Source organism: Anabrus simplex, chromosome 7 (genome assembly GCF_040414725.1).
Source record: "Anabrus simplex isolate iqAnaSimp1 chromosome 7, ASM4041472v1, whole genome shotgun sequence".
Lineage (NCBI taxonomy): Eukaryota > Metazoa > Arthropoda > Insecta > Orthoptera > Tettigoniidae > Anabrus > Anabrus simplex.
In genome coordinates, this window is record NC_090271.1 from 141,600,718 (window position 1) to 141,626,496 (window position 25,779).

Below are 25,779 nucleotides of genomic sequence, written 5' to 3' on the forward strand. Positions count from 1 at the left end.
GTGGAGACTAAGAATTATTCATGAGTCTAAGGAATTGGGTGTTGCATTTGGTTATTTGCATATCAGTGTAAAACAGCTGACCGTGTAATGTTGGTGTTAGGCTGAACTAGCGTCGCTCTGCGGGAACGCGCTTGAACTCGGTGAGTGATCTCACTCTATTCGTCACGGTACAAGTGTACAGGTTAAATGTTTAAATACCAAGTTGGTCATGTTGTTAGGGTCACATAGCTATGAGCTTGCATTCTGGAGATGGTGGGTTCAAATTCCTCCGTCAGCCCTGAAGATGGTTTTCTCTGGTTTCCCATTTTCACACCAGGCAAATGCTAATGCTGTACCTGATTAAGGCCACAGACACTTCCTTCCCATTCCTAGCCATATCTCATCCTTGTGTTGCCAAAAACCTTTGATGTGTTAGTGCAACATTAAACCACTAGCAGAAAAAAAAATGTTCAAATATTAGCAAAAAGCTTATAAATCTAATTTTGTCAATCTTGTGTTTATGTCCTTATTTGTTATAAGTTTTTTCTAGGAATCATTTGCATATTAACCTTAACTTACTCACCTAGAACTCTAGAATTGTTTGTAGAGTCACTGCTGACAAAAGCAATGGAGATTACTAGTGCAAAGAATGCCAAAACCCTAAGCCCATCTCACATGTAAGTATTATCTTAAAAGGTGTTTTGTTTTGTAATTAATTCACATTTAAAAAAATATGTGTCTACTGATTGTTTCTATTATTCTTTGAAACTGAATACAAGATTCCATTACTCACTCTATTCTATGGTACTAGTGTACAGGTTAAATGTTTTAAATACCAAGTTGGTCATGTTATTAGGGTCACATAGCTATGAGCTTGCATTCTGGAGATGGTGGGTTCAAATTCCTCCGTCATTAGCCCTGAAGATGGTTTTCTCTGGTTTCCCATTTTCACACCAGGCAAATGCTAATGCTGTACGTGATAAAGGCCACAGACGCTTCCTTCCCATTCCTAGCCATATCTCATCCTTGTGTTGCCAAAAACCTTTGATGTGTTAGTGCAATATTAAACCACTAGCATCTTGACAATCATCAACGTTGTTCATGAAGTGCTTCCGCATTCTAACTGTAAGCAATGTATGCATGGCTCTAGCAACAGTCTGTAAAGCTAAGTGCATAACAAACAGTTTGCGGAAGAAAGCAAGATTGAAGTTATTTGCAGTTCGTTGTTCAGAATGGATAGAGTAAATGGAGGATACAATAACAAAAACTCAAGTTTTAATTATAGAAAAACAAATCATTGCGCCTGCGAAAACTGCTGTGTGAAATATTTCAGCCGGTAGGGTTCTTTCATTTAAGATTCAGTATTGGGCAAATCAAAGAATTCACGCCCTTAATGGTATGTGCTGCGGATCAGTACTTCTCTCACAATAATATCACATAGAGGTTTTTGCGGTCGCACTGACAAAGTTTTATGTTTCATTCATTTCCTACACTGAGTTTTGAAATGACATGGGTGAGACCAGCTCGGAAATTAAGTTAATAGAAACTGATAATATGTGAACATAACTTATTGTTGCATATAACTAATATCGGCAGGATAGAGCCGTATTATCATTGAGATTTAAAATAGACTCATTGTTTTGTATTTCAGGATGTAAACCAAGACTCTTGCCCAGTTTACCTGCTATGGGCCATAGATTGCAGATAAATATAAAATTGTTGCCAGTTACTTATGACTCTCAATAATTGTTTATGAGAAGAACAACAAATTATTGATGTTAACCCATTACCACCATGCATAACATATTTCCTTGCATAATCTGTGTATATAAAAGCCAAATACCACTGACCAATCACTGAATCTCCATATCCAAAAGACCTAGAAAGTTGAAATTTGGAATGGTCATCCGTAATCATGGCAATGTCAGCTCAAGGGATCCCATTCATTTTTCCATCGGAGGGAAGGCCTCTATGCATATACAGTATGTAGTTCTGTTATTCGTACAGGCTTCAGTTTCTTATCAAGTCTCCTGTATTCACATTAATGATTGAAAAACTGAAATAAATCATTACTGGTAAAAACATGGTTTGTCAATGATAATTCGTTAGTCACAACAATACTTATTTACATACAGGCAGGAAGATTTTATATGCATGTGCCGGCATCAACAAATGGGTGTACCAGTTGTATTCGTACACATGGACAGGAGATGCGCACCGTTTGTTTGCGATGCCCGGAAAAGTGTCAGTGACGGCGTACAAGTGGTCAAGTGCATTAGTCTTCTTCCCAGTGTATCTGTAGTGGGCATGGGTAGGAGCACAGAGTTAAGTACAAAGGTTAAGAACACTATACTTAAACTGGCATTTAAAGGATTTTCATTACGCAAGATTGGGCAGCAGGTCACTAGAACACATTCTGCTGTGCAATATGTGGTTGATAAATGTAAATACAAAGGCACTATTAACAACACGGCAAGGAAACCCAGGAGAAAGTGTTTAACTGAAAGGGAAGAACGGTTTGTTGTTCGGCTGATAGTCAGATTCCAAATTAAATTCACCAGTAATGAGGCAACTCATGGAAGGACGAACTGGAAAGAAGATCAGCAACTCCACCATCCGTCAAATCCTGTATCGGCATGGGTACTGTGGAAGAATCCCTCGGAAAAGGCCATAGGTAAGTACATAAAACAGACGGCTTAGAATGACATTCGCTAAGGGGCATATAAATAAGGAGAACGAATTCTGAAACGATGTTATCTGGTCTGATGAGACAAAAATAAACCTTTTCGGGTCAGATGGCATCCACAGATTATGGAGAAAAATTGGTACAGACAGTGATGTGACAAATACACTCCCAAATGTAAAATACGGTGGTGGGTCTGTAATGCTTTTTGGGCTGTATGTCAGCCAGAGGTGCGGGTAACATACATTTTGTTGACGAAATAATGAAGAAGAAGAGCTATAATGCAATCCTGAGGGCAAACGTGAAGCAGAGTGCCAAAAAAATGGGGATGCCACCTGTTTATATGTTCCAGCATGAAAATAACCCAAAACACATTGCTGACATTAATAAGACATGGTTGATATGGAACATTCGTAAGCAGCTTAGAACATCTCCCCAGTCTCTGGATTTAAATCCCATCAAACATCTTTGGGCTACGTTGAAGAGGGGTACCCATAGGCAACATGTGCGTACGAAGGAGGAACTTAAAAGTGTGATTCTTTAGGAGTGGCAGAAAATCAGCCCCGGACATGTGCAAGAAATTAGTGTATTCTATGTGATGACGATGTCAGGCAGTTATAAAGATTAGGGGACATTCCACTAGATACTAACATGTTCCAGGAACCCTTTATTTTATGTTTACCTCAAGTGTTCAGTATGCTTGTACGAATAGGAAAGATACAAGGTTATAGGTGTGCTTTTCTTTATTAGAAGCTGTATGTTTTGTAAACGTGGTCGTAAGCAGATATAGTAGATATATGTTTTCTGAAGGCTTTGTTGAATATATGTTCAGTGAATAAAATCCTTTTCAGTTTATTATTTTATGGCAGTGCGTTGAGGTACTAACGCAAACAGCCCGTATTAATAGAATAGGTACATACTGTAAAAATATAGTGAATCATTAAATTCAAACCTCTTTAAAAGGGAGATATACATTTTCGATCCCTGAACGAAAATTATTAGAAGTAACCTTATCACATTGTCTGGCCTACGAGTTTGTTTTAGAAGTGCATTGCTATCTGGATGTGTTACCTTGCAGTAGAGAAGCATAAATCTGAAGTGCGTTACTATCTGCTGGGAGAAATCTAATCAGATTTAACGTATAAAGTAGTTGAAATATATTATTTACGAAGCCACTATGCTGTTATTAGTCTTATATATCATGAAAAATGTCCTTAAAATGACTAAAATTCATTTTTAGGCTGCTCGCATAATATCTGCAGCAATTCAACATATCGAAACAGGTACACGAGATGAGTTTTGGTGCGTCTTAGTCTTTCGCTGAGCAGTTCGTTCTTTGGTAAGCTATCTTGTGCCTTTGGTTTTCAACCCAAGGTGTGATTTAAGGGCTGCTCCCATTCTTTTAATTCAGTTGGTGTCGCCCTTCGTTCTGGGCATACACTGAGTAATTTAAGGGGTTCTTCCTTTCTTATTAAGTTTGGTGTTACCATAATAGAATTCCTTAGGCCTGGAGCTCATTGCTATTGACATCATAATAATACCTAATCACGTACGTGTGAAAGGAGATGGGCTGTGTTTCTTTAATTCCTTATCTTACTTTATGTACAGCTCTGACTAACTGGCACCTCAGGTGCACATTTGTAACAACTTGCAATGGTTTCAAGAGTTTATTTCGATGCCATGTGATAACATCAACAGAACCGTGGTTGAGTACCAACCTTACATGTCCTCCCCACCTCATACACAACCTACTGTGAAATTGTGGCTGCTGGTGAAATATATCCTTACCATCTGGTGGTGTATCATGATGGGAACGTGATTATACAGCCTTAAGAGCCTGTTGAGAGAAAGCCCATATTACGTTTTAGGTGTTCTGGTCTCATGATGTCATCGCATTTTTAACCACTCATACCTGTACGTCCCTCCCCATCAGCAACCATCTGCTATTGCTAGCCCTGTCCTTACATCACTTAATGTAATCAGACCAGCAGGTTTTGTTGTCCATTGCCCTGACAGTGAATTTCCTTTCACTGATTATCATCCTCTTCCTAAACAACAGTGTCTTTCTTTTGTGCTTGAAAATGATCTAAATTCTCCCCAACTTGAAAAAAAAAAAGTTCTAAAATCAATCGTATAGTGAGAAAAAAGGAAAGAGGCACTTGTCTTGATTTCCTGATACAATAAAGATTCAAAAACACAGGGAGTCTGGAAAAAAATATGCTAAAAAAAACCTGATGTTAATAGGCAGGCTGTTAGGAGATACGCTAAGAACTCAGTCAAGAAGCTGTAGTAGATATAATGAAAATAAATTATTCATTCCATGGAAAACAAAATCTTTATCAGGATTCAAGCACAACTGCAATACAGATTACAGTAATAACGTTATTGGCCAGAAAGTCAATTGCAAATGGTGTTATGCAAAAGAGTGGAAAGAAAAAAGCCCCGGTTCAGTCTCAATAAATGTTTATTTAATAAACACTATTTAATTTGTATTGAAAGGATGGAATAACTCACTTATTATTTTATTTGGTTTAAACTTTAGGAAGTATAATGGATGTTTTGAAAAAGTCATTTGGAGCTAAGGAGGTACCCGAGGGAAAGTTAATGCTAATTTTTAAAGATTAAGGCTAAGTTTAGCACAGAATACGAGTTTTGTTACCTTCATCACAAGAAAACCCTCTGTTTTACTAATATATTTTGTTGGCAATGACAAAGTAGTTGGAAATTTGGTCCAAAATTTTCCCTGTTGTAATAATGGTGTGTGGCCTCTGGAGAGGCCTGGTGCAGGTCTTTCGAAACATTGCCGTATAGCCAGCCTGCACTTCTATGAGCAGTGTTCTCCCCAGAAATTTTCATCAACTGGGTGGCAAGAATGAGTAGCTGGGCGGGGAATACTACGTAAAAGAATGAATATGATTAATTTTAAATTTAGTCCCCTCAGGGCATTAACAATAATATTTATGCCAATATTGAATTATTTCAGTGTTATTATCACAAAAAAGACATAAGGGGTATTTTCAACTTTAAGTGTTCTACTGCTCGTTCAGTCATGTAATACCGGGACTTAACCACTCGGTTGTTGTAGAATACGGGTTTATGACGTCGGGCGGAACTGGTAGAGTACTCGCATGCGATTCCACGCTAATCCAGACACCACTCGCGTACGACACTACGCAATAATCAATCTAAACGTTGAAACTCCAACGTAATTGATGGAATTATGCTGAGAATAACGAAGATCTATCATTTAAATAAACAGTTTTCCAGTATTAACATTTTTATTCGGAACACCTCGTGACTCAAATATATATTAATATTATGTAAGTAGCACATATCTAGGTTATGTTAACCGGGTGGTGCGCCCATTAAAATGGTCCTATGGAGAACACTGATGAGGATTGGGCCCTACCTATGAGGAATTCTAACCAATGAAGGTTAAAATCCCCGATCTAGCCAGGAATCGAACCCGGGACCCCTTGGATCAAAAGCTTGCACTTTAACCATTTAGCTATGGAGCTGAACTTCCCTGTTGTGAAGCCTTGGATAATTTTACAACTTCAGCAACGTCTGCATAGTCACAGTCCTTATATACAAGATTTTAAAACCGTGATGGAAAATGCCACAGAAGGTCAATAGTTTAAAGTTGTGATTCATGAGAACTGAAACCAACGGCTGAACACAGGAGTCAATAATAACGTGCCTGCAACGAGTGAGGTGGCTTTAGTGATTGTGGGGCAGGAGTTTGAAGAGCTGGACATCATTTTTCACAGCAGAGACTAAGTTGGTATGGATGAGTGAAACTCACAGTGCTTATGATCTCTTCAGTACCCTCCTGTATTCTGCTGTGGAGAAGATAGATACTCCTTTACAGTCCCCCAGCTTCATCCAAATTCTAAAGCCCCTCTTAAGAAAACTGTTTTTGCTTCAGATTTTCACTCAATCATGGAAAGAGAGGGTCATGAAAACTGCACCTTACTCATTCACAGTCACCTTAATCAGTATTTGGTTTGTACACCTAGATAGAAACAGAAAGACTGAATTTCATTAGACATAACCAAAGTAAACTGCAAACGGGAAAATTACATACACATGCGGGACGCCATGTGCAAGGAGATGGGCAAGTTTTTTCTAGTTGCCCTATTAGATGCACGAGTGGATTCAGGATGCTCTGACGTACATCAGTATTGTCGTCATGACATGTTCATCACATTTACATGTAATCCAAAGTGAGCCAAGATACAAGAGGCATTAAATGTCCGACCAAAGCCCCTAAACAGATATGACGTATTCGCAAGAAAGATGACTCATCTCCTCATTGCAATTAGAATAACTCAGGTAGGCCATACTGGAGGGCTCTGCTGCCATTGGCTGATGTGCCTGACGCCACTGAGAATACAGTGCTACCGCCAGGTTCAATGCCTTCATTGTTATAAGGTGCAGTTAGCTAGTATATTTTGTGATAATCTTGTTAAGTTATTCAAACTATGCTCTGCTCAGTCATGAAATACAGATCTAGTGGATCTTTAGATGGCACAACATTTATCATTTAAAACAAATATGAAAGCATGCAAACTCAAATTCCTGTAAAGACAGGCACACTCACAATGTCAATCATTAAATTGAGATGAACATTTTATAAACAAAATATAAAAGTATGAAAATAAGACAAACACTGAGATTAACATTTATTAACTTTACAACAAAAGACAACTACTTATCACAGTTAATTGCCACCGTTTAAAAAGGAAGAAAAATATCAGCCTCAGAAATCACAGTACAACTAGCAGTTTCCCGCTGACTCCGCCCACAATGTACAATGTATGTGTTGTTCGTTACTATCCTCACGGATGTATTTGCAAAGTTCCGACGTAATGAAATAAAGCACATGATCTGCTGCGGTAATAGAATGTAATATTGTGTCAAGAAAACACTTGAAAATACATTACACAAAGAAATTGAATTAAACGTTCCTTGGAACAACACTAAGCGCCGAACTATTAAAAAGTCCTTTAAAGATCTTCGTCATGGAGACAAATGTACTCATAACTATTCTCATAATCTACCAATTACCCCAAAAGAAAGCGCTTGATCCACTGAGTGATTTTAGACCAAAACGAACTGCATACCTCAATTAGAATGAGAGATATGATTGGTTCAATGAGAAAAAAATGTTGAAGAAATGGGACGTCAAATTTAATGTGCACTCATAACTTTGCTCAGAATGAACCCATTTGAATAGTTAAGAGCTGAAATGAAAGAACCTGATCCACTGAGTGTTCTTAGGCCAAAACGAACTCCGTACCTCAATTATAACCAAAGATATGATTGCTTCAAAGATACAAAAAATTGAAAAAATGGAATAATTTGAGGAAGGTGGAAGTTAAGTGATTTATAGTACCTGATGACAAATTTGTGCATGAATACCTTTAAGTTAAAACAAAAATGAAGGAAATCGACCGGATAGAATGGCCGGACTGACTGACTTTAGTTTTCATAAAAAATTTTAATACATAGATTAGCAGTTTCCCGCTGGCTCCGCCCGCAATGTGCAAAGTATGGTGTTATTCGTTACCCTCTTCACGGATGTATTTACAAAGTTCCGACTTAATGAAATAAAGCACACGATCTGCTGCGGTAATAGAATGTAATATTATGTCAACAAAACACTTGAAAATACATCACACAAAGAAATTGAATTAAACGTTCCTTGGAACAACACTACACGCTGAATTGTTGAAAAGTCCTTGAAAGATCTTCGTCATGGAGACAAATGTACTCATAACTTTTCTCAGAATCTAGCAATTTAAGTAATTATTACCTCAAAAGAAAGCGCTTGATCCACTGAGTGTTTTTAGACCAAAACTAACTGCGTACCTCAATTAGAACGAAAGATTTAATTGCTTCAATGAGAAAAAAAATGTTGAAGAAATGGGACGTCAAATTAAATGTGCACTCATAACTTTCCTCAGAATCAACCAATTTGAATAGTTAAGAGCTGAAATGAAAGATCTTGATCCACTGAGTGTTCTTAGGTCAAAACGAACTCCGTACCTCAATTAGAGCCAAAGATATGATAGCTTCAAAGAGACAAAAAATTGAAAAAATCAAATAATTTGAGGAAGGCGAAAGTTAAGTGATTTATAGTGCCTGATGACAAATCTGTGCATGAATACCTTTCAGTTCAAGAAAAAAATGAAGGAAATCGACCTGATAGAATGGCCGTACTGACTGACTTTAGTTTTCATCAATTTTTTTAATATATAGATAATTTAAGAGTATTTTGTTATACTTGGCCTACTCCATTGGGGAGTAGGTGTTATCTCACATTGGTGTTGCATCATTTAAATACCGTGAGACTGACAGTTATCTGGGTACACTTTCAGTAAAGGTACGCTACATAACCTGGCTCTTGATCTCGGTCTGGCATTGCTTGAAAATAATAATTTATTTTTGGAACCTAACGTATTAGTTGCTGGTGTTTGATTTTTGAAGGGTTGTTGAGTGACAGGATGAAGGGTATGTCTGTTTAAAAAATAAAGATATATCTTTGAAGGTGAGGACATTTACAAAGTCCTGGAGGCCGTACTTCACTCTTTTGTTCTTGATCAGCAGGGAGCGAATTTGATATGAGTATGTTATTGAGAAAATACATGTTTTACATCACTACCTGTTTCTTGATTTGTATAGTACAGAGTTTGTTTCTTGAAAGGTAAAATATATTTTGGAGCGTGGGGCTCCTTCAGGGCCATGACAAATGACAACTTTTTCGTTCTCAACCTTTGTATTTTGTTTTTCACCCAATTTACTTCTTTGCTATTGTTAACAGACTCAAGAATCGTATCTGTACTTGTTGAGAGGCCACATTTTAGACAGTTCTGATATTGTAGAAAATTTGCTTTTTAGGACGGATGTTCTGACATCTCTGGTTTTGGGCTGGCATTGCCCATAAATAATTGTTTCTAGAACATTAATTTCTCTGTACACGCAGAAAATCCATACTCCTATTTGCGGTTTAACACGTTCACTGCTGCCTTAATTAAACCTATAAATCGCCTCAGGAGCCGATACGTTTCCCTTTTCCTATTAGAAGGTAGTAGACGGGAGATTTAACATTACAAGTGAATTTTTCACACATACACATGAAAAATTATCGATGATGCACATGTGCATATTTACATTGAATTGTAACAAATTATGTTACATTGTTACATAATAATCATTCACACCAAGAATATCCTTCGGTAACTGCTTTTTGGTGCAGTAGTGAATATTCCTGTAGTCGTTTACATCATGTATACAGCCCATCTGGTTGCCATGATCATTAAGGCGTTGAAGTCTAAACGGTGTGACAGCCGGTTCAAGTCCCATTGGCTGAAAAAATTCTCACCATTAGAATGTTGGCCAACAGGGTAGGGAAAGTGGTGGTATACAATTTCTAATCACTAGATTGCGTGCCAAAAGCCTGGATTAAATTCCAAACCTCTCTGCAGTGCCCATATGGAGTGAGGGCATATGACTCTGTTGATGGTGATTCGTCTGTCGGATGGGGACGTTAAGCCTCGAGCAGATACCTTGGTGGTATTCGATAGGAGTAGGCTATGTGCCAGCACTGGGTTTCACTCTCTCCCTTCCTACTATCATATATCATGTCATTAATTTCATCTCATTAACTCCTCTGATGAGGTTGACGTCAGGAAGGGCATCTGGTCATAAAAACCCGCCACGACAGATTCATCTCACCTCATACCCGACCCCGTAGAGAAACGGGACAAGGGTTGGACAAACATTTGCATCATGTATACTGTAGTACTAGTGGTAAATCCTAAAGCAATGCCCAAAGCAAAGTACAGGATTTTCAAGGAACCGAGGACAATAATAAATGGAGTCAGTTCTTTTCTCCTTTTCGTGGTACAATTGACATCGGTTTCTCATTGCCTTTTGCATTTACTTTTTTTGTTGGAATTTGAAGGACCAGTGAAATTGTGATTGCCACTTCCATCCATTACTAGCTCATGTACCTGTGCTTCAGTACGTGATTCTACATGATACTTGGAATTCTAGGGAAAATACTACACACATTGGGAGTAAGATTTAATTAGTTTGCATAGCTCTTAGCATTGCCCAAGAAACACTGTGGGGAAGTCGCCATGTGTCGTTTCTCACGTAAAGTCCGAGTTGGAGAGTTTTCATTAAAGTGGCGGGTCTCATTTCCTACCACAGGTTACAATCAATATGGGGAGTTTTCATTACAAAGACAGGCCCCCTTTCCTACTTCCAGTCACATTCAAGTTGGGGAGTTTTCATAATGGCAGTCCCCCTTGTCCACTCTCCATCACAATCGAGTTGGGGTGTTATCAGTACAATGACAGGCCTCCCTTACCTACTGCCTGTCACACTCGACTTTGGAAGTTCTCTTTTTAATGGTTAGTGTCTGTTGCCTACAGCCAGTCACATTTGAGTTGCGTAGTTGGCATTATAAGTGCAAACCCCCTTGCCTACTGCCATTGAAATGATGGTGTCCAGGGTTGTTGTTGAAGACACAATCCAGTTGGGGAGTTTTCATTAAATACTGTTTAAGTTGTCTTCAGGTAACAGAAATGAAGTTGCTCCATTATTGTCTACAAAAAATCAAAAATAGATAAAATAAGGAATGTGGATATCCAACAACAGCTTGGATTGGAGAGAAGCTTGCTGGAGAGCCTCAAAGTGAAGAGATCGCAATGGTGTGGTCGCATGAAAAGAATGGATCCCCAGAGGACTTCTCGAGCATACTTTGTCCGCAGTGTCCCTGGAAAGAGACCAAGAGGAAGACCTTGTGATATTTGGGAGAAGCAGATTTTCAAGAACCTTGAAATCAGAGATGTAAACTAGCACCGCATATATGAACATCTGTGGATGGACAGGACAAACTGCTGGAGCAAAGAAATGATGACTAATTAAGGGGATTTTACTACGTTTTATTAAATTAACTGTTTTATTTTGTATATTTTAATGTGTTTTTAAAAATATTAATGTATTATTATACCATCATCTATCATTTTACCTAAAATAAAGCATTGCAGATTAGATCCACTGATTATTTTAAATTCACAATCATTGTTCATCTTCATTTGTTTTAAATATCTGGGTGTCACACTGGATCGGTCCTTGTCGTTCAAACAGCATTGCTCGAATCTGTCAAAGAAGCCGAGTACAAGAGTAAATCTACTGCATAAACTAGCGGGCAGCAACTGGGGTGCAGATGCAAACACTCTTCGCAGTGCTTCACTTTCTCTAGTATACTCGGCTGGTGAGTACTGCGCTCCTGTGTGGTAAAACAGCGTACATTCGAGCAAGATTGACGTACAGCTCAATGAAACCATGAGAGTAGTTACTGGTACAGTGAGGTCGACTCCTACTCAGTGGCTGCCTGTTTTAGCAAACATTGCTCCTCCAGATCTGAGGAGAAAAGCAGCAAAAGTACAGTTGCTCAAGAAGACCTTTGCACACAGGAACTCACTTTTGTTCGATGCCTTACGAGATCCACCTGTGATGAGGTTAAAATCCAGGAATCCACTCTGGACTGATCTACACTCCTATGAAAAATTCAGTGCAACAGCAGAATGGCGACAGCGATGGGAACAATGTCCACCCACTAACGCCTTTCTGATTAAAGACCCAACGAAGAAAGTGCCAGGTTTCGATCTTCCTCGACATGAGTGGTCAAAACTCAACCGTTTCAGAACAGGCCACGGCAGGTGCCGATATATGATGAAAAAGTGGGGATATTGTGAAAGTGCTGCGTGTGAGTGTGGTGCTGAGAAGCAGACATTGCTTCATGTTGTTGAGAGCTGTCCACTGTCAGCATTTAAGGACGGTTTACGGACTCTGCATGAATTGACACCAAGTGCAGTGGACTGGTTGTCGAAGTTGGACATTCTAGTTTAATTACCTCTATATTTTAATGTGTATGTTAATTGTATATTTTTACAGATTATGCTTGTAAATGCCATACGATAATAATAATAATAATAATAATAATAATAATAATAATTTGTTTTAAATTCTAGTTAGTGGATACATTTTAAAATTTTAATTATATCATGTCGTCCATCTTGTAACATTAGGGGCCGATGACATTAGATGTTAGGCCTCTTTAAACAATAAGCATAATCATCATAATCATTAAGAATATTGCAATAGAGTAAGGTGTAGTTTTCTTGACCCTCTCTTTCCATGATTCAGTAAGAGTAAAAGTCTGAAGCAGAAACAGTTTTTTATTAAGGGGGACTTTAGAATTTAGATCAAGCTGGGGTGTGGTAATGGAGTATCCATATTCTCCACGGCAGAACATAAGAGGGTACTGAAGAGCGTCATAAAAACCAGAGTTTCATTGTTTCACACCAACTTCATGTTTCTGCTGTGAAGAACAAAGTCTCACTTTTCAAACTTCTGCCCTACAGTCACAAAAGCCACCTCACTCATTGTAGGTGCATTATGTCATATATGTTAAACTGGTGGTTGTCGGTCTGCATGAATCACAACGTTAAACTCTCAACCTTCTGAGTCATTCTCCAACGCTGTTTTAAAATATTGTTTATAAGGATTGTGATTATGCATCCGTATGACAAATTTGATTTTTGCCCAAATTAGTCTATGCTATTGGACAAAGGGCCTAAATCTAGGAAAGAAGCTGAATTTTGAAGAAATCCTACCTTAGTACACCTCCAGGACACAAGATGGACCTATGTTTCTAATCTTAGCTTTATGTCTTTTGGCTCTGGAAATCTCATGATTGTTGACTGATATTTGGCTTATATTTATATGTGTGTATATATATATATATAAATTCCTCCACGTTTGAAAGCAGCAGTTCACGAACCAATAACCCGATCACGTAATTCAAATCTCAATTTGAGTGCTGCTACAAAACAACAATGCCCATTCACAGTTTTCACCAGTAAAGATAAGCAAAACTGGATCATATACAATGACACCCATGCTTGTCAGGAGGCAGCTAACGTGTTAAGAAATGTACAAATATATATGCAGGATTAGCCTATTGACAAATTGTTGTTGTTCTTCTTCTTGTCTGTTTCACCCACTTTGGGGGTACGATAGATCAATCAATGGTTAACGAGTCGTGTTTTCCTATCCTCCCAGTACTTTTTCATCCTTTCAGATCTTGCCTTCCTCTCTTCTTCAGAAATTCTGTATAGTCGTTTGGCCTTCACCCTGTCCTCAAAAACTCTTTATTTTATCTTGGGTTATTCTCTTTGCGGATCCATCTATAAACATCTTTTCTGTAACTTGGAACTCTCATAGGTCCTTCTCAGTTTCCTTAAACCAATAATTGAAATTATTAGGAGTCCTCCTATTCAATACAAAGACATTTATTAACGTGAATTGATCACATGTCGTTCACATGAGGTACTAGTTTCGGCACTTAACTCGTGCCATCATCAGCCAACGAGTCAAATCAGACAAACCCAAACAACTTTAAAACAATTTTAAAACACACTGTAACACCTGATAGATGAATATTAAATATGGTACATGATGATATTGCAGTTAGTATAAAATCCTTTTAAAAATGATGATGACTCCGTTGTTTTGTACACATTGTGGTTTGTCCAGCTTGTATATGTCTTTAGTTCTTTCATCTTGTTGAAAATACGCTGCAGAGTTTTAATGTCATGTGAAGTTGACACTTTGTTTGATCTGTGGTTTGGTTCCGAAAAAATAAATGTGCATGTGATGAACTTGGTTAGACCCAAAGAATTCTCACTTCAATATGGGGTTTTGGAACCTGGAAAAGAAATTAAATTAAAATCTGGTAGAGGTATTGACAGATGTTGAATTGTGTATAATTTCTGAAGTCCTGTTATTAGTTCTGAAGAAAATGTTTACGTTATGTTTTCAAAAGAGATTGGTACAATATAATTATTAAATTAATGTTGTAATGGTCCGCCGTTCAATACTATAATATGTAATATTCTAAATGACATCAATTAATTAGGGTCTAGTTTCGGCCGGGGCTGGCCATCTTCAGGCTTGATGTAAAACATCTAATAACTACATGTACATGCACGCAATTGACATAAAACAAATGAAACATATACAAATTGACATTAAAAAACTGGGATGAAATTATGATTAAATTTGAAAATAAACTAGGTTCTAACTTCTTGTGTATGCTCATCATTGAGAATATTTCAAGTATTAATTTATATACACAGAACATCTAATAATCTAATCATTAATAATTCAATAGTAAATGGGAACTGGTAAAAGTTGATCCCGTAGTTCATCACCAAATCTATTTGAGTGGTGTTAGTCATATGCAAGCCGTTGGACACCGCTGTAAATAACCATTAGCTGACGGAGAACTGTTAGGTGTTGTTTCATCATCAATCAAGGTAGTAAAATGAGATGCTCTTGTGGTGCTTAGATAAAATTTAATTAATGAATTGAATGAGAGAATGTTTTTGTTAGATAGCATAGGTTATATGAGACTTACCTCTCAATACAGCTTGAGGTGTGTGGCCTATTGTTGTGTGTGCTTCAGACTAACTGTTGTGAGATTCAAATGAAAAGGAAGGAGAGGGGAGGGGGAAGGTCCTGAAGGAGAGGGGTGAGGAGGAGGAGGAGGATGTGGGAAAAAGGATGGCTGTTGAGGAAAGGTGCTGTGAATATTACGAAAAACTGAATTATGACTTGTTGGTTTGACGTTACTGAAAATGGGAATTAGAAGGTCATAAAGGATATTTGGCTTTTCTGAAATTTCATTAAGATTATGATTTGGGTTGAAATATTGATCTAAATGTATGAAGCAGCTTTCGGTAATGTTAAGGAGGTGTCCGCTGTTGATGATTTTCAGAATTTCCATATCTTGTTTTATGTCTGTGAATTTGTGATTATAGTCAGTCATGCATATGCTGTCCTATAGCTGAAAATTTATTGTATTTTAGGGCATTGACGTGTTCTGAGTACCTTATATTAAAATTTCTCCCGGTCTGTCCGACGTAAGAAGAATTACAACTGTTGCAGATGATCCTGTATACTCCTAATTTTGAATAACTACTGAACTTGTTTATGGATGTGACATTATGTAAGACTTGTGTGTTTCTATTGTTTGTTTTGAAAGCTACTTTTACATCGTCCTTTTTAAAGATGTTGATGACTTGGTAGATTTGTTTGTTGAAGGTAAAGATAGAAAGAGAGGAGTTGTTTTTTCAAGATGGTAGAAGGGCAGTATTTATATTTATTGATTATTTTTTCTATAAAGAAACTGTTGTATCCATTGGATTTAGCTATATTATGAATAGTGTTCAACTTATTTTTGAGATCTCTTTTAGACATTGGAACACTGAAGGCTCGGTATACCATGCTGTTGTATGCTGCTCGTTTGTGAATTTGGGGCTGTGAAGAATCTTGACGGATTGTGGTGACTGTTTGGGTGGGTTTTCTGAAAATCTTATATCTTAAGTAGCTTGGGTGTCTGATAATAGTTAGGTCTAAAAAATTTATTTTCTCTTCAGTTTCGGATTCAAGTGTGAATTTTATATGTGGATCAATGTTATTTAGATTAATGAGAGTGGTAGCTGCATTTGTAATGCTCTTATCCATGATTACTATGGTGTCATCTACAAATTTTGCCCAGAAAAGGACGTTGTTAAAGTTATTATTATTATTATTATTATTATTATTATTATTATTAATATTATTATTATTATTATCATCAATTTTGGTGTGTTCCAAAAAATCCAAGTAAATCTCAGCTAAGATACTCGAGGTCGGTGATCCCATAGCCAGTCCTTCTTCTTGATAAATAACATTATCGAAAGTGAAATAGTTGTTGCTTATAACAAACAATAGAAACGCACAAGTCTTACATAATGCTACATCCATAAACAAGTTCAATAGTTATTCAAAATTAGGAGTATACAGGATCATCTGCAACAGTTGTAATTCTTCTTACGTCGGACAGACCGGGAGAAATTTTAATATAAGGTACTCAGAACACGTCAATGCCCTAAAATACAATAAATTTTCAGCTATAGGACAGCATATGCATGACTATAATCACAAATTCACAGACATAAAACAAGATATGGAAATTCTGAAAATCATCAACAGCGGACACCTCCTTAACATTACCGAAAGCTGCTTCATACATTTAGATCAATATTTCAACCCAAATCATAATCTTAATGAAATTTCAGAAAAGCCAAATATCCTTTTTGACCTTCTAATTCCCATTTTCAGTAACGTCAAACCAACAAGTCATAATTCAGTTTTTCGTAATATTCACAGCACCTTTCCTCAACAGCCATCCTTTTTCCCACATCCTCCTCCTCCTCACCCCTCTCCTTCAGGACCTTCCCCCTCCCCTCTCCTTCCTTTTCATTTGAATCTCACAACAGTTAGTCTGAAGCACACACAACAATAGGCCACACACCTCAAGCTGTATTGAGAGGTAAGTCTCATAACCTATGCTATCTAACAAACACATTCTCTCATTCAATTTATTAATTTAATTTTATCTAATTTATTCAGGTTAACTTCATGGGCACCGCAATGAATTGCAGATTTTATACCAGACACAATGTATCATTGTTAACCACATCTTCATGTGCCGTCCTGACAATGTCCAACAATATTTCAGCATGATTTAACAAGCACCACAAGAGAATCTCATTTTATTACCTTGATTGATGATGAAACAACATCTAACAGTTCTCCGTCAGCTAATGGTTATTTACAGCAGTGTCCAACGGCTTGCATATGACTAACACCACTCAAATAGATTTGGTGATGAGCTACGGGGTCAACTTTTACCAGTTCTCATTTACTATTGAATTATTAATGATTAGATTATTAGATGTTCTGTGTATATAAATTAATACTTGAAATATTCTCAATGATGAGCATATCAAGAAGTTAGAACCTAGTTTATTTTCAAATTTAATCATAATTTCATACTAGCTTTTTAATGTCAATTTGTATATATTTGTTTCATTTGTTTTATGTCAATTGTGTGCATGTACATTTGTTTAGTTATTAGATGTTTTACATTAAGTCTGAAGATGGCCAGCCCCGGCTGAAACTAGTCCCTAATTAATTAATGTAATTTAGAATATTACATATTATAGTATTGAAAGGTGGACCATTACTACATTAATTTAATAATGACTGTATTTTGTACTTACAATTCAATACGGATCAGAACCATGAAGTTTATAACCTATGAAAGAGATTGGTGATTTGATGGACATGGTTATTGAATGTAAAAGTAGATGAAATGGTAGTTTTAGGTTTTTCTTTTGTGAGAGTGGTCTTAAGCCGGTGTCTGAATTTATTGATTATCTACTCTATAAATGATCTATTGTAACTGTTGAATTTGGCGATTGCCCTTATGGTGTTGAGTTCATTATTGAGGTCTTTCTTAGTCATAGGTATCGTGAATGCACGATGAGCCATGCTATTATACGCTGCACGTTTGTGTTTTTGGGGGTGTATGGAATCTTGACAAATAGTATTGCATACCTGCCAACTTTCCCGATTTAGGCGGGAGACTCCCGATTTTAGCTTATTTTTTGGTGAACTTCACTTGTTTTCAAATCCCGCCATTTCAGCTTTTTTACGCCAGTGGCCGGAAGTCCTTCGCTCATTGGCCGCTTTCAACCGAAATATCGACGTTTATTCATGCGAGAAATGTGCGCGAATGTGCGATGTTTATTGAAACCTATATATTGATTGTCAATCTCCCGTTCTTGCTTGCTATGTTCGTGTTCGTCTAGTCATTCCATTCTCTTTGGTCGATTCTAGAGACTAGTCGCTAGATATTGAGTCTTTCTTAGTAATTTAGTGACAGATTTTCAACGATAACGACTCAATATAAATAAAATAAGAGTTTTGTCTGTACATTGCTCAGAATTAAAAAATAATGATATTTCCGTACCAGTCGTGACCATACTAACAAGGGGAAATGCATGTTTTAATTTTCCGTAATTTCTGTCTGTATGTATGTATGTACGTACGTACGCACGGTCATCACGAGAAAACGGATGAGGAGAATTTAATGAAAATCGGTATATATAGTCCGAGAATAAGTCGCTACAATCTAGGCCATAAATAATTTTATTCACACTGAGTGAAATGGTAGTTTAGGAGAAGGCCTAAAATTTCACTCTCAAATATTTGTTATTATTGGCCCTATCGATAAATACTACATAACTAAAGTTATATATATTATTAAATTTCCTATCATTTACGTCTTACATATTTTTACCGTACTGGCTATGATACAGAAATATTCATGAATTAGGAATTTTTTTTGCTAAGTTCATATCAGCGCCGAGGAACGTGAAAATGGGTGAACAGAATTTTACGTAAAGGCGGGGAATAAGGAGCTGCAGTCTATGCTATAAATAATTTTATTCACGGTAGCTTAGGGGAAGGTGCCAAAAATGTAATTTTTAATTACTTATCTTACTGGTCATATTGAAAAGTACTACATAACAAAAGTTATAGAGAATACAATTTCCGATTATTTGTGTCTTATTCAGTTTTACCGTGCTGACTGTAATGATATTGGTGGTGATGGTGATTAAATTGTGAAGATGATTATAAAAATGAGAAAAAGGCCATGAAGGAACAATCACTTAAGTAACACAAGAGCTTGTCATGAAAGAAAGGATGCATCTAGATGCTCTAATATCACAGATTCGGAAGAAAACTAAATGTGAAATCCTCCAGTATAGAAAGCTCATAAAATTGATCAACAATAACATTACATTGACGATTGTTTGTTGTGATGCGCTTTGTTGTGTATTCTGCTGCCATTTATCTCTGATAGATGGGATTACTGCTGCGTATCAAGTATAACAGCCTGCCTGAATATTGGCGGGAAGTAGCTGGGGAGTGGGGAGTTAGATCTATCTCTTCTTTAGCATGCCATTCTTCTGGTTCATAAATTTTCTGATGCTACTGGTACGTAACACACTGGATCATCATAGTATTCTAGCTATTCGATCCCTACTCTGAGGCAGTGATTGGAATGAGCAGTGTGCATACTTAAACGGAATAATTACAGGATTATTCTCGGCTTTCTGCAGCCTGGTCATTCTAGCTCTGAAACTTTGAACTGTTAGATCAACACCGTGGTACTTCTCGCTAAAAGTGGGAAAATGTGCTGTTTTCATTTTATTGAATATTTCATATGACAGCATTGCTTTTAATCGCGACATTCATACTGGCATCATTGTAATGACCTATGTTGACTTCAGTTGGGAAAACTATAAGGACAGTCTTTCTGAGAATTCCGTAGTGAAGCACGGGTACATCAGCTAGTTATTTGATCCAAATAGCATTGCGCTTCGCATAATCACGCAGCCGCTTGATGAAATACTATATTAATCTATACATTTGCTAAGTAATGGCATCTAAGTGCATGGCTAATTAACACGTGGAGCATGAGTTCATACTATTTTCAGTAGGCTTATCAGAGACCGATCGTCTCACTCACATACTTCCTGTGAGGGAATAGAGATGTGTAATTTTTAGCCTTGTAGCCTCGTATAGCAACTGTCGGGCTTTGAGACAATAAGTGTTATAAATATACCATAGGCCTAGTACTGTATTGCGCAAAACATGTAGAATAAGCAGTTTTGACCAATTGTATCTCCTGATTTTTCCTGATTTTCATATCAAAATCTCCTGATTTTTGGTTTTGTAAAGTTGGCAGGTATGGTTTTGGCAGTTTGTGTCTGTTTTCTGGAGATTCTGTATGATAGAGCAAAAGGGTTTCTGAGAATAGTTAAATCTAGAAAATGATTTACTTTATTATTTTCTGATTCAAGCATAAATTTCATGTGGGGGTTGATGTTGTTTAGTTCCTGCAGGGTAGAGGTCGCATTCTTGATTTCTTCATTCTTTATAACAAATGTGTCGTCAATGTACCTGGCCCAAATAAGGATGTTTGGAAAAGTGTTGTTTTTTATTTAATTCCAGAAAGTCCAAGTAAATGTCCGCTAGAATTCCCGATGAGGGTGATCCCATGGCTAGTCCATTTTGTTGATAAATGGTTTTATCAAACATAAAGAAATTATTATCAATGACCAGTTTCAGAAGAGAAATGAAATCTTGTATTTCTAATTTGCTCAGAGAACTCTGTTTAAGTTATTTTCAATAATGGAGGAAAGTTTAGTTGTAGGTGTGCTTGGATACATATTTACTATGTCAAAAGAATGAAGCGTATGGTTGGGTTGTACATTAAATGGCTTCATTTTTTTTATTAGTTCGGTGGTGTTTTTGATGGATATTTTGGAGAGAAATTGGTAGTTCTTAGTTAGAAAACGTTGAACAAATTGAGAAACTTTATATAGAGAGCTGGGTTTGTATTAATAACTAGCTGACCCGACAGACGTCGTTCTGTCAAAAACAAATGACAATGAAACGAATTGAAATTCAGTCTGTACTGCACGCAAAAATCAGAATAATGCAAATTACTACATTATCAACATCAAATGAGTCAATTTTCTACTGCTACCAAAAGTTAGTAACAAACTACTGGACAAACATGTTTTCATTACCTGCAATATTAATATCATGATTGTGAATAAGGAAATGCTCAAATAGATCACAGAATATCACTACCCAGAAATGGCCTTGATTGACTGTAACGTAGATGGTAACTTTTAAGCAGGTCTTCAAATCCCTCACAGAGCCATAATTATCCCCCGTCGCAAATCAAGTAATTTGATAAGTTGATGGCGTGAAGATAATGTGGCTAAAGTTACTCCTCTTTCTTCGTACGAAATGACTATCATAGAAAACACTGATTCCAATGAACACTATGAAGATATTTTTCATTGTAAAGCTTTAAGGTACGCGATTTTTTTGTTTGATTACCTGGCGCGTAAACAAACAAAGTTGATGGTTTTCCAACACGAGAACAGGCAACATACAATTGGCCATGCGAGAAACATGTCTTTTCAAGAATAATGCCGCAAACACTCAATGACTGCTCCTGAGATTTATTTATGGTCATAGCAGAAGCGAGCCGCACTGGAAACTGCAGTCGTTTAAATTCAAAGTGATAACCATCTTCACCTTGCTAAAATATGATGGGATATTGTAGCCATCATATGAGCAGTGTGTTTCATACACACACTGTAACTGATCATTCCGGCGATGTAAAATGATATCACGGGCTTCCGAATTTTCTCCAACTATAAAAATGGCTACTTCATCAATTGTTGGCGTATTGAAACGTCTTGCATGTTGGCCGACAGGAGTTTTATCAGCTCTGATTACAATTTTGTGATTATCATATGGCATGAGATCCAGTGCAGTTTTGAACAATGTAATCAACTGATTGTGTTGATGAAAGAAAGTTTGTAATTCTTCTACAATAGACCTCTTCACTGAACTGTTATGTGCACAACGCAGATCAATTTTGTATTGAATTGCCCATGAAATAAATTTGCAGGAATTTGTGTTTGCCATCTAACGGCAACAGTGAACTTGCTCTGTGATATATTTGGCCTTGTATCTGTAAATTAAGAAGGACATGTTTATTATTTTTGTCACAAAAACAGTAAAATGAAATAAAATAAAGCAGTATGGGGGATAAGTCCATTTGTTATATGTTAAAAGAAAGCAATGTTATATGTTACCTTGAAAGTTAGCATGACATTGTCTCGAAGTACATTTGTTGCCCCAAATGAAGTCATTTGAAAGCAGCTCTTATATTTCTGGATATTTGTAAGGAAATGTATGGAATCTGTTCCTGTTCCTGAAACCAGTGAATGCAATGGATCTGGTGGTGGAATCAATGGCACTAATTTCACTTTGCCATTTGCGCAACACAATCCAGCGGCTTCATTTTTGTATTTCAATGCCTTACAATTTTGGCACACTGAGTTCATAGATCCAATAACAACGCATTGGTAGGCACTGCAGTCAATTGAAACATCGTAACTGAAAGCAGCTCAATTCAAACTTGGAAGATTATTAGCTGAACGACGCGCTACACGGGTTTGTGACATTCTAATCCTTTCAGTTTCATTTTGCTCTTCACGTTGTTGTGCAGTCCGATTAGACTGAAAATTAGCTTGGCTTGTAGCATTTCGAGTTCTTTGACCGAAGTTGCTCCGCCCGCATCTTATAGGCGGTATGAGTCTTGAAATGAGTATACTGTATATGGAAGTGCACCCAAAATAAACCATGGGCTGGGCTGAGTGGCTCAGACGGTTAAGGCGCTGGCCTTCTGACCCTAACGTGGAGGGTTCGATCTTGGCTCAGTCCGGTGGTATTTGAAGGTGCTCAGATACGTCAGCCTCGTGTCGGTAGATTTACTGGCACGTAAAAGAACTCCCGCGGGTCTAAATTCTGGCACCTCGGCGTCTCCGAAGACCGAAAAAGTAGTTAGTGGGACGTAAAGCAAATAACATTATTAAAATAAACCAAAGAAATCGATGAACTTGTTTGTTGAGAAGCGAAGATTTAAAAACAATCAGGGTAGACGAAGGTCTCCAACTATAACAAAACACGACACTGCATGCGACTGTCTGGAGAGCGTATGTTTGGGGGATCCGTACCAGCAGTCGAGGCAGCCGGCCAGCCTCACGTGCGAAACCAAAACCCAAGGAGACATTCTTCCTGTCACAAACTGATAACTAAGCGAGATAAGAACTTGGGGTTTGTTTTAAAAATAACTTCCATATATGAAGACCATTGCCTCGCTTTGACCCTCCATGCAAATTCAATAGCAAAGAAGTTGGCCAGCGACTGACTTTTTCATGCCTGTACATAAAAATCTCTGAACATGACTGAAATGAAACATAAATAGTGCATGTTCTTATCATTTAAATTTAGAAACAAACTTATATACATCGAGCTGAATGTTCCTTTACCAGCAGTGAAAAAATTACAAATATAGTGAATATAAAATAGGAGGTAACATTCCATTATATTAACATTTTCACACTTAATTATTTTGTAAACTTTTTTTTTGTCAACGGCATCAGGTGCGGCTTGAAATTTTGTACATAATCCGATATTTACCCATTTTAACCGATAACATTCAGATTTACGGACATTTGGCAAACGCGCTGGGTTAGGGGAGGAAAGCGCAAACGTGGAAGGAGGAAAGAGAGACGAACAGTTTGAATGGAAAAAGAAAAATGGGGCTTTTACGTTTTTCCTGCCTTTTTTTCCAATTTTTCTCTTTGTAAAAACCTTACTCGGACTTCAACTGATATTTGAAAAAAAAAAAAGAATTAGCCGAATTGGTCCAGCCGTTCCCGAGTTTTGCGCGTACCAACACATTTAGCGATTCATTTTTATTTATATAGATTGGCCGGATAGGAATGTTAGCTTTTTGTTTTTTTGGGAGGGCTTGAACTGTGGATAAACTTGGGTTCATATTTAATAGTTTAGATTTTTCTTGATCCTTACCAAACCAAACCACAGATCAAAGTGTCAACTTCACATGACATTAAAACTCTGCAGCATATTTTCAACAAGATTAAAGAACTAAAGACACATATACAAGCTGGACAAACCACCATGTGAACAAAACAACGGAGTCATCATCATTTTAAAAAAAGAGTTTATACTAAAGTGCAAATAACGTCATGTACCATATTTTATTTAATATTCATCTATGCAGGTGTTACAATTTGTTTTAAAATTCGTTTAAAGTTGTTTGAGTTTGCCTGATTTGACTCGTTGGCTGATGATGGCACAAGTTAAGTGCCGAAACTAGTACCTCATGTGAACGACATGTGATCAGTTCACATTAATAAATGTCTTTGTATTGAATAGGAGGACCCCTAATAATTTCAAGTATTGTAATCCCACTTCAATACGGATCATGAAATTTCTAAATATCAATTCTTTAAACCAGTTCGGCTTGGTTTCCTCATTGCGGAAATATTCTAAGATTCTTTTAGTTATCTTTTTCAGGTCCATTCTTAGGATGTGGCCATAGAAGTCAATTCTCCTTTTCCTTATTGTGTCGGCAATCCTTTCTGTGCTCATATAAAGGGTTTCATTGCTGATGTGTGAAAGTTTGTTATTATGGAATTTAGGGCCTAGAATTTTTCATAGTATTTTCCCTTCCCTGATCTCCAAATTTTCCAATGGGCCATATGTAGTTGTTATTATTATTATTATTATTATTATTATTATTATTATTATTATTATTATTATTATTATTATTATTATGTCCAGCTCCATGGCTAACTGGTTAGCGTGCTGGCCTTTCGTCACAGGGGTCCCGGGTTTGATTCCCGGCAGGGACTGGAATTTTAACCATAATTGGTTAATTTCACTGGCACGGGGGCTGGGCGTATGTGTCGTCTTCATCATCTTTTCTTCCTCATCACAAAACACAGGTCGCCTATGGGAGTCAAATCAAAAGACCTGCATCTAGCGAGCCGAATTTGTCCTCAGACACTCGCAGCACTAAAAGCCATACGCCATTTCATTTACACTGACTGACAGAGCAAATGCAACACCAAGAAGGAGTGGTCAGAACTTTATGCCAATTGCAGGGTAGACTGACGTCACTGAGGTATGCTCATGATGTGAAATGCGCCGCTGTGCTGCGCACGTAGAGAACGATAAATGGGACACGGCGTTGGCGAATGGCCCACTTCGTACCGTGATTTCTCAGCCGACAGTCATTGTAGAACGTGTTGTCGTGTGCCACAGGACACGTGTATAGCTAAGAATGCCAGGCTGCCGTCAACGGAGACATTTCCAGCAGACAGACGACTTTACGAGGGGTATGGTGATCGGGCTGAGAAGGGCAGGTTGGTCGCTTCGTCAAATCGCAGCCGATACCCATAAGGATGTGTCCACGGTGCAGCGCCTGTGGCGAAGATGGTTGGCGCAGGGACATGTGGCACGTGCAAGGGGTCCAGGCGCAGCCCGAGTGACGTCAGCACGCGAGGATCGGCGCATCCGCCGCCAAGCGGAGACAGCCCCGCACGCCACGTCAACTGCCATTCTTCAGCATGTGCAAGACACCCTGGCTGTTCCAATATCGACCAGAACAATTTCCCGTCGATTGGTTGAAGGAGGCCTGCACTCCCGGCGTCCGCTCAGAAGACTACCATTGACTC

General features: G+C 37.6%; 1 protein-coding gene across 1 annotated transcript in view; it reads left to right on the forward strand.

Moving 5' to 3' along the window:
* LOC136877371 (dr1-associated corepressor) overlaps nt 1–25,779 on the forward strand; it is an 88,179-nt gene that overhangs the window by 33,905 nt on the left and 28,495 nt on the right. The window contains exon 3 of the mRNA XM_067151350.2: nt 563–656. Within this exon, the coding sequence (XP_067007451.2) occupies nt 563–656 (94 nt within the window). The remainder of the gene's footprint in view (nt 1–562; nt 657–25,779) is intronic.